This window comes from Zingiber officinale, chromosome 5B, assembly GCF_018446385.1.
Source record: "Zingiber officinale cultivar Zhangliang chromosome 5B, Zo_v1.1, whole genome shotgun sequence".
NCBI classification, from domain to species: Eukaryota; Viridiplantae; Streptophyta; class Magnoliopsida; order Zingiberales; family Zingiberaceae; genus Zingiber; species Zingiber officinale.
The window spans coordinates 73,054,228-73,065,111 of record NC_055995.1 but is presented as its reverse complement, the minus strand read 5'-3'; the positions used below and the strand labels follow the sequence as shown (position 1 = coordinate 73,065,111).

At 33.6% G+C, this 10,884-nt stretch overlaps 1 protein-coding gene across 1 annotated transcript; it reads right to left on the bottom strand.

Annotated features, from left to right (window-relative positions):
- Positions 1–1,096: 1,096 nt before the first annotated feature.
- LOC121984517 lies at positions 1,097–10,236 on the bottom strand. Its single transcript, XM_042537474.1, has 13 exons — positions 10,002–10,236; positions 9,747–9,911; positions 9,432–9,530; positions 9,225–9,335; positions 9,077–9,145; positions 8,914–9,010; positions 8,727–8,829; positions 5,419–5,626; positions 4,006–4,119; positions 3,643–3,774; positions 2,667–2,747; positions 2,043–2,159; positions 1,097–1,603 (listed from the first exon to the last, which is right to left on the bottom strand). Exons 1-13 carry the CDS (start codon positions 10,101–10,103, stop codon positions 1,490–1,492), a joined length of 1,512 nt encoding a protein of 503 aa, XP_042393408.1. The 5' UTR covers positions 10,104–10,236; the 3' UTR covers positions 1,097–1,489.
- Positions 10,237–10,884: the final 648 nt, after the last annotated feature.

The following is a 10,884-nucleotide window of genomic DNA, read 5'->3' as shown; positions in this document are numbered from 1 at the left end:
TTGTATGTGCGTACCTCTGCTCGCGGAAGTAGGATATTTTTTAAAGGGTTGTAGTTATGTCTTTATGTTATCCACATGTAGGGATGTCAAAAATAAATCCGATCCAAGTCGATCCGAAAAAGATCAAATTTGAGTTGGAGATTTTTAGATTCGGGTTGGATTCGGATTGAAGGATTTTCAAATTGAAAATTTTCGAGTCGGATTCGGGTTGACCCGAATTTAGGATTTAGTGAGATTTTTCGGATTAAATCAAATTTTATTTTAAAAATTAAGATATTTTATATCAATGTTAATATAAAATAATAAAGTACTAAAATAAAAGTGAAGAGTTATAAGAAAAATAGTTTAAAAAATCATTTTAAATCAGGTTATTTAGGTCGGGTTCAAGTTTGTCGGATTGAGTTGAGATTTTTTTTTTCAAAAAAAAAATATATAAACCTATCAAACTCATCTGAATTGTCACCTCTATCCACACGTTTGTCCACGTCTTTTGAGAGAAACGATTACATTATCCATATTCTAAAAAAAAAAAAAAAAAAAATGATATGATAAGTCACATAATATGTAGGTCTCAACTGAGAATGATTGAACTGGAAGAATCTGATGAACCGAGTCAGAGAGATTAGATGACTGAATAGGAACAGTCGGATGAATTAAGTTAGAGAAATTTAGTGAACTAAGAGAGATCGGATGAACAAATAGGAGTTGGGAGAACTGAATCAAAGAAGTTCGAAGACCAAGTAAAAAAATCAAGTGGCTACTTTGACCTCCATCTCTGACTCTTGACTCGACTTTTGACTTAGCTCTATCCTGTGTAGGGTTCCCTATATCGGTCGCATCAAATATATTAAATTTTATTTATATATATATATTCATGAATATTATCACTAATAACTGAATCTCTATTTCAACAACAATTTACTAAACCACCTAGATAGACTTTCATAATCCTCAAAACACTTGCCAACTTTTATATTTATCAATATATATAATCGTTTTTAATTATGCCATTATGCCACCTGCTTTACGAGTAGTCGTCAATAAAACTCTAAAAGACAATAAAACTTAATACATCTTGTGAAAGGCAGGCAACACTATTTAGATTTATGCACCCACGCTATCAAGTCAAAAGCTAAACGTCAAACAAATCTTCCCAATTTTGACATGAGAATAAGATACAACACATTTTGAATGGTCGAATAGAAGCTATTTTTGACTATTTCTCAACCAGTCGTACCATATCTTTGTGTAGTTCAAACTAGCTATTTATAGTTTCAAGTGGATAAGAAACATCCAAGGTTCTATCAGAATGAAATATACACTGGAGTTGGAATGTTCATGCACCACGGTCGAACCTTTACTGGTTAAAATCAGTCTCTTTCTGAAAGCCGGCCAAAGTAAAACTCATGAAATGTCATGGCGATGTTGCGTAAACATTGTTTATCACATCTGAAGTAGTCAATAGTTGTCGTGCTGCTTGTGATGAGAATTACTGAGGCACCTGTTCAGTTTTGGATGTCGATAAGGAAGCAGCCTGCAGCTTAGCTAGGTAAGTTTGGCGCCTTCCCAAGTGAAATGCTGCGGCTAGCCAGAGGAAACAAAGCTGAAATCACAAGACAATTAGTAAATAGAATTGTTCGTTCATAGCAACTGATAAATAATCATGATACATTGACCCAAAAATATGAATAATCATGATATAGGACACATTCAAGCTCATAATGCAGTTTGAAAGATACTCTTCCAGCATATACCCTTCGATTATGTATTTGATGGAACGTCTATGATAAGGGCCATAATTAATCATCCGTAACAGCAATTTCTGAATAATACCGTCATGTGGGTCACACAAACTGGAATACCTAATTTTCATATTTAAGGTTACAATTGGGAGTCGTTAAGACATCTTATTAGTGAAATAAAACATCTTAACTAACATGTATACATTAATCAGTACATTACACAAAATATGTGAAAAATGTGAGCTATTGTATCATGTCAATGCTATAGTATTGTTGGAAAAAATAAATAATAAAACATACGGGTAAAACATAGAGAGAGGCCATGGATGTCCTGTTGCTAAGGCTGCCAAAGAGCAATTTATACATTCCAGCTGCAGTTGCATCACCGAGTCTTTGGACGATAACATCTATGAAAATCTGCAAAAATTTCAGTGTCATTTACTTCAGCAAAACATTCACCAAAAAAGGACCAGCCAACAAAGTTATACCACTACAACTAGATTTTGTCAATTAAATGAGATTGATATAGAACCAGATACAATTCCATTTCTACAAGTTTTCAATCTTATCCATATAGCATAGATAAATTGATCAAATGCATGTATATACTGCACTGCAAGGTTTCTCAAGCTTAAAGAGATTTTCAATGATAAGTAAATTACGTGCCAAATTACATTTTTTTCTCAACAACAGTTCAAAATTGGTTCCCAATTTAACAAGTGATCTCTAACCATTGTGTCCTGGAACCTAAACAAGAAGCAATTCTCTTTACATCCTCACACTATTTTTTTTTTAATGAAGTTCATTCACCACATCATTAGTAACAGACACAAGTAGTTAAAGATTGACAAAATCGGAGGACTATTTTAGTAGCATCTGAAAAGTTAATTGTCCTAATTGAAAAAAGAAATTAGGAACAGGTACCTTAGCTTTGTATTTCTCATCCTGTGATACAACAGTGAATAGGAGTTCCCTTCCAGGTCTTGTTACCACATAGGTAGTTACCTGAAAGGATAAATTTATAACTAATCGAGTCAACATAGATCAGCAAATTAAACTTAAACAAAGTAGACCACAAGAAGATGTATTTAAATATCCTTCTTTTGTCAAAGTGTTTCAACATCTTTAAAATGTTTAAATTTACATGAAAAAAAACAGCATGATAAATTTGCCTTGGATCTTGTGTTGAATAGAGATGCACTAGCCCACTGGAACATTCAAAGAGAACACTCTAACTTCATTGAACAGTTGGCCTAAATAAACTTGGATATGCAAATAGACTGATGAATTTTGACTAGAATAATATTAAAAAAACACAGTTCCTCATTGAGCAATTGTCAACGGAACAGGATTTCAAAATTTAGTTGTTATATAACACTAAAGATAGATACTGTCCTAAATCATGTGAAATCAGAAGATTGATATATATAATGCAGTAGACATCATCTAATACATCACTAGAATGAGGTCTTCATGGAAAATAATCTCTCTGAGAAGGACGATCATCCTCAGCGGAAATACACAATGAGTTAAACTTCATAATTTTGTTTGGAGAAAATAATGACTACTCATTCGAGGATGAGATAAAGTTACAATTCATGAATCACAGTCATAGGCTAAGAATGACCATTACTTTGTCTTCCTTGACTACCTCACTCAAAAGCACCATCAACTTAACCGCTTGCAAGTAAAATAAATCATTAAATTCCATGAGAGAGGTATAATATAAATTTGGAAGATAATTAAGCAAAGATCCTTTTTTGACTAGATTTAAATCTATTCGGAGGTATCTAAAAATTGAAAGTGATTTTCTGATAACTAGTGAACCACAAGAAAAAATGGAATGACATAAGTTTAGTTCAAAATTGTTAAGTCTAAGACAATCATCCTTTTTACGAACCTTCCTAACAGTTTCAGTGAGAGCAACTGCTACCCATGTAGGCTGTAAAGCAAGGGCAACCATGCTCAAAGTTGCTACAAATGGCGCCGAGCAAATAGCTATAGTAACACCAGCAACTGTCAGAATACGACCCTGCAATTATTATACAAAAGGGAAACATGACAAGAAAAATAAATAGGATAAGAAACCTATATCAATAAATTGCATTAAAGTGCAATCCACATTATAGAAATAAGCTTTCAAAATCACCGAAAAATTGGTTGCATAGCTTTATAGATTTATTTTACTTGTAAGAATCAAACTCTAAGGTTCAAAAGAAAATGATATCTGCAAGTAAAAAAAGTACTCAAAGCAAATGGCTACCGTCAAAGTAAGTTGCCCAGCAAGAATAAATACAGCAATGAAGCTGTTAATTAGTGCAAATAATCTTCTCCTAGCAATAGACCCCACAGCTGTTGTTGCGATGATTGTCACTTTCTGCCATTGAAAACGTCCCAAAAGAGTTACAGTAAAATAAAGCAATCAAAAATAATTAAGGTGGCAACATTGATGATTGTCTTACTTCAGATGTTATGGTGACAATAAATGAAAATTTGAAGAAGGACATTAATTAAATGAAAGTGCTCACATGAATTAAATGATGGTATTTTGGCAATAGAATCCGAAAATAAACTGAATGAAATGCAATCACGTTTTGGTATGGCCTTGTTTTACTGAAACTATTTTATTATTTTAAAGGATAACGAGAAGAAGGAGATCTTAGTTTGTTGCAGAATTGAACTTTTGTTCTCTGACCTATGTTCCCCAACCTCCAGTTTAATATCAACAACCATAATTTAGTTCAGTGAAGAGATGTAAGAAGGATTCAAGGGAAACAGACTTGTACATAATGCACAATATCATTTTAGTCTGTGTAAAGATTTCCCATTGTGGTTCTGAGTGCTTCATATCTAGAGTATGTTTACTAGGTACGCACTGGTATGCCCTCTAAATTTACAGAGAAAAAAACATTTCAGCTATTTTATATTTTAACACATGTGACGATGTAACTACAATCTGATAAGATCAACATTATAACAGACTTTACACCCATCTCAATCATGTACACCAGAAAAAAATACTACCAAGAGTTTTGATTCAAAAGTCTCCTACTATACTTCCGGGCCCTCCATTAATATTGTGCAGGAATGAAGCTGGATTATTTGGCTTCACCACAGCAATAGAGTATCATAAGCATTTCCTCAGAGGCAATGGGAGCATGTCCTCAGAGGCAGTGGGCTTATTTAATGATGCTTCACAATATGGAGGTCATAAAAGGCATCTAAGCAGCCACTGCCATAAATCATTAAAACTGGAGGGCTGCAATCTCGATTTAGGAATTGGATGATGGATTTTGAGGTCAGAGGATAAATGCAGTTGTGTATGAACTGAATGGGTAACCAATTACCATTTAATTTTCTGTCCTTGTTCTACTGGTGCTGTATTATAGTTACACCCCCTAACCCCTTTTACTATGCTGTCCTAGCTTAGTTGATACTTCAGTTTTGAAATACAATCGAGCCAATGACGCCTCTTCGCTTGCCACAAGAAGTAGCAAGACTAATTGAGTCGTACCATGCCAAGTTGATTAACAAAAGCAATCAAGTCATACATCTTCTGACAAATATCAAGAACTGTATATAATCTTCAATTGTTTATCTACTTTCTCCTCACATGTATCAAAAACAATTGGTACTAGTAATCACTTTTAATAGCATAAACCTAAAATATATTTACCTGAAAATAGAAGAAGGAAGATACAACAGCACCCAGCCACAGAAAGAGAGACACACAGAGAAGGTAAGTTGAAGATAAGATAAGCCAAAGTCCTTCCAACATTATGAAAGGCCGAGTTTTCACGATATTTGTTACTGATTTAGGAGAAGCCATGACCAAAGCTGTTGTTTCTTCATTTGACAAAGTATTATCATCCTGCACATATTCCCTACATGAGAAGTAAAGGCAAACAACTAAATACAGAGAGAGTGAATATCAGATAATAGCATTATTACAACTGAGGAAAAGGGCAATTAAGGTAGCAAATTTTGACTAACTCACACAGTACAGTTCTTATTAATTCTAATAATATACAGGTTCGAAATAGTCCAATATTGTTTATCTAAAGATTCTAAACAATAAACTGCATGAATACATTCTGCAAGATGTATGACATAGTTTTGGATTCTTATGTTGAGAGGTAAATCACTATTCACATAAAGCCACGACCATTAGGACTAGTAGTGGAGCTAGTTAACCACCTCAATGAAATTCCTACGCTGTGCATATTCAAAAAAAGGGCAAATAATACAATAAACAACTAGCTTCAGTACCTAAGAGTTATTTTTAGCAGATATTAAGGAGTCGTACAGCATGAAAGGATTCTTTCGAACAACAGCCATCATATAGAACTACATTACATCATTTCCTCAAACAGAAAAGGATAAGTTTTATTGGAAGATGTTTGGACGCTTGATATTAAAAATGTACAAAAAACAAATATCGCAAGCAAATGCAAATGTAGCAGATATCATTTGCAACTACATTGCTGCTGCTTGAAAGAGCAATTTGTTATTGGCAACCATGCTAGTTTTGAATAGCTAGAAATTTGAGCACATTCTAACATCACATTGTAAGGTTACTCCACATGAGATATAGTTAAACAAAATCTTAATTTTATACAATTCTTTGTGCATATTATTACCACTAATTTGGACAAAATATGAAATCAAGCTCTAATCGCTTGATTGAACATAAATATAAAATCAAAAACCATTTTATATTCACGCCATAATGAAAGTTAATACCAATTCAGTGGACTTGGACTAGCATTCTTGATTGACTTTGAGAATATATTTTGTCAAGACAAATTGCACTTTCAATATTCCATATTTGCTATTAATTCAATATAGATTTCAAAAGCGTGTTAACAGTACTGGATCAAATGTGCAAAAAATAGAAATTAAAATCAAGGCTGAATATTAAAATCATTCAAGTCCCAACAATTTGGTGGGCTACGTGGTATCCCTCCAATGAACTCAATGCAACGATTTGTTTTTACTGTTTATTTATACTAAACTATAGCAATATTCTTATGCTAAGTGATTCAATCCACAAAATCAATAGATACTCTTTTTTATATAATTATCTTTTTGGTGAAAAAGTAATTTTTCATTAATTAAAAATATTGCATTTTTTAATTCAAATAATTTTTTCAAATCCAACAATTAAAATATAGTTTTACATTTCTATATTTATTTACGTTGTTTACAGAATAAAAAGATATTAGATTAATGTCCAGTGCGATTTATATATTTGTATAATTAATTATATTTTTCTTATATTATAGAAAATTAACTTGGCATTAAATGATTGGCATGGGTGAAAAATCCTTTCTATGTTTACTTTTATTGAATATGTAAATATTTTCTATTTCATTTTTTTATACTTTTCCTAGAGTTACTAACAAATTGCAATATACAATCATTTCAATTTTCAAGGCATAAAACAGACATAGAAATTGTAGCTTTAAAGTTTTACGCCATAACATGAAGTGGATGATCACCATGCAAACAAGTGGCAACTAACCAAGCTGATGATACTACATGCAACCATCTGTTTGTAAACAACTTAAAGGTCCCTAATTCTCCAGCACAACATAGGAAATGAACAGAAAATTTGAGGCATAAAAGTATTAGAGGGTGGTCCAATTTTTTGCTATTTTGAATGGCCATAGTGCCAATGTAAAATAACTCAAGCAATAGACTTCATAATTAGGGTCTTATTCAAAAAGGTGAAAAGCTAATGGGCAAAAGTCAAAAGGGAGCCCCATTTTTTCTAAATCATCAAAGGAGTGTCCCACTTTGATATTTATCGTGTATAATTACCCAACTACCCTCTAGTATTGTTCAGTACTGTTATCTCCTACATAAATCTTAAGCCGGTCGAGCGTGTTGCGGCAGCTACAGTTTTGTAGCTAGCAGCTACGATTACATAGTTGCTACAATTCATACTTAATATATTCAACGTTGATAGGAATTCACGTTGTAGTAGCTACGAAACCATACTGTTACAACACGAATTCAACCTGCTCACCTAACATTCACGTCGTAGCGGCTACGAAACTATAGCGGGCACAATGCGGATTCAACCTACTACAACATGTCAACAGTGGGGTGGGCCGCCCTTTTGATAAAAAATCAAAGTGGGGCACCCTTTTAATAAAAATAAATCAAAGTGGAGCGCCCATTTGATGATTTGGAAAAAAAATGCCTCCTTGATTTTTGCCCAAAGCAAATTACAAGCTTCAAAAGTAGGTCCTGACATTCCAGTGTTTGAAAGCTTGTTAAACACCCTTCTTTTGCACATTAATATTTTGCTTGAGATCAGTATATTCATATAATATTAACTTATTTGGCAAATATCATATAATATTAACTAAAAGTCATTTTTTTGAATTGGATCCCACTTAAGTTGTCAATACTACTATTGGGTTGACTCAGCAAACATGTTACTTGTAATTTGGCAAACAAAATTGCAGAATAACATGCAGCTCAGCAAATACAGTTCTTTTACCTCTTTAACTCGATTTAGGAAAATAACACTAGTAATAACAAGGCTAAATTATTTCTCTTTGAAATACAGAGATGAAAAATGTTGAACCTTGAATTATAACGTGATAGCTAGCATAAAACAAAGTAAAAACAACAAGAACATAAACTTAATACACTTGATATGCAGCTAAACTGGAAAAGACAGCTAAACTGGAAAAGATGAGCATAGTTCAAAAGGCATAAACATTTGCACCCACAACTATTGTTCACTTTTTCACAAATATAATTGAAGAGAGAAGTCAAAAGCACGTGTTTAGACTTTAGAATAGTACGAATTATCAGATATTACCTGCCGTTTTAGGTTCCATACTACGATTAGACCATATTATATCTGGCTTTTAAGCTTACTAGTCTATCAAGCAAATCAATAGACCATATTGGAAAATGATGTATGCATTTTTTTCTATGCCAAATGAACAAAAAGGATGATTCTACCTAATGGTTGAAAATTCTGTAGATTCAGTATGCACATCATGACGTATTCCTTTTGATGACTGTGCAGCAAGCTCCAACAAGAGGGCAGAGAACAAGAGCAAAACTAAAGCAGTGATCAGAAAGAGAAAAAAAACAAGAGGAGATGACTTGGAAAATCAATAAAACAATTTCCGTTAGAAGTTCATACATGGTCCTATCCAAGCCATGCCTGCTGCAAAGAGTGATCCGAAAAGTTGCCCTGATGTAGCACCAGCACCAATGAAACCAAATAGTCTTGAACCTGACTGAACATGTATGAAAATCAGACAAGAAACTTTACTATTAGAAGACCATTTTACACCATAAATTACCTCGTTGTCCATAACATCTATCACCCTTGCCCAAGTTGATGATATTGTCACAAGATTAAGCAACGCAACCTTCAAAATCAACCATTTTAGTCAAAATAATATAAATCAGCAGTAAGAGTACAGAACTCAGCCAAACAAGAGGTTATACCCATAAGAATAAGCTTATTCGAACTATAACATAGAACCATCCATGGTTACTCCAACTACTTGAATGAATATCCTGTTTAGGATTCAGTTCTTTAAGTGAATGCTCTGATTCCTACACATGGGAATGCATCTCAACTGAATCATGAAACAAATGATAGTAAATCCTTAGCATATAGCTCAAATGTTTGCCTTCCTTGAGTCTCCTTACCTTGGAGGCGCTACCAAAAAATCTAGGAGAAGATGCATGCCAAAGAAGGAAGAATATAATAAGGGATACACTAAAAAACCTATGTATCCAAACCAACGCCTGAAAATTTTGAAAATGATAACGGAGTCATTAGAATGTTTGAACATCAGATTAAGCAAAAAATACAGATAAGCAATTATGAAAAACATTAAATTATCCTACCAGTCTGCAGACAAGTTTTCAATAACCAAAATGCTATTTTCTAGAAGAAATCAACCGAACGGTCTAGTGTCTCTAAACAAGCGTATAAAATGAAGTTTTCTTTTAGTCTCACACCCTTGCTTTGGAGAGATTAGGCAGGGAAAAGACGAGGGTCGACACTGGAGCGGCAAGCAACGTCAGAATCAGAGATCCAACGAAAAGACCGGGGAGGTTCTCCAGTCCCAGAGATATCGCCCCCTCGTCGCGCAGGGGAAGAATCACAAAATACGCGCTCAAGAGCTGCACGAATTTACCAAGAAAAGAAATGAAACAACAGATTCTGATGTGAACAATTAGAAATCCGAAAGACCTCTGGGGGCTAGATTTTACGAAGAAGAAGCAGGAAGCAGAGTGGATCAGCGAGGAGATTTCGTGGGGATGCACAGGGACGATGGAGGAGATGATAGCCTCCGCGCGAGATCGCATTCCCATCTCGCCTTGCAGGGAGAGAGATATGACCGGACGTTGCTTCGGCAAGCAGCGACGGCGACAACGGGGAAGAGGGTGGATCGTCTTTGTGTCTGACCGCCTGCTTCATACCAAGGTTGAAACTGTTCTAGGAAATTTGCAGCGAAAGATCTGCATTATCTGATATGTCCAAATCACACATGCAGATATTCATCTTACCCCTATATGTTTTGCAATTTCTTACTGTAGCAGAGAGTTTAAAGCCCTTATGTTTACCTCGACAGTAGAGATTCTTAATCTTTAATTTAGGCATTCAACTATTCAGATTGATTAATTTTAAAAGTAATCGGTTCGGTAACTGATCTTATGATTTATTAAAATAAATCAAAAACCATTCGCGGCCCATCCAAATGTCTAATTTTCTTAAATTTGTCATTTCATTAAAAATAAATTCTATAATACACTTAGTTAAAATTCAAACCTTAAATACATGATTAATTAGTTAGAAAGTTTAACCATTACATCTTAGTCCGAAACAAATTTTGACCTTATTCGAAAGCACTTCATCTAATAGCATTTCTAATAGTTAGAGTTCTAAAAAAAAAATTTATGATCCCAATATATTATATCATGTCACGTCAACAGTCTAAAAATCTATTGAAACATCTCCAATAATTAAACATTTAAATGATTTTTATATGATCCACTTTATAATATGTGATTACATTAATTATATATATATATATTACATTAATTTCAATAAAAATTTTTTTTTGAAATTTTATTACTGTTCTTTAACAACAAA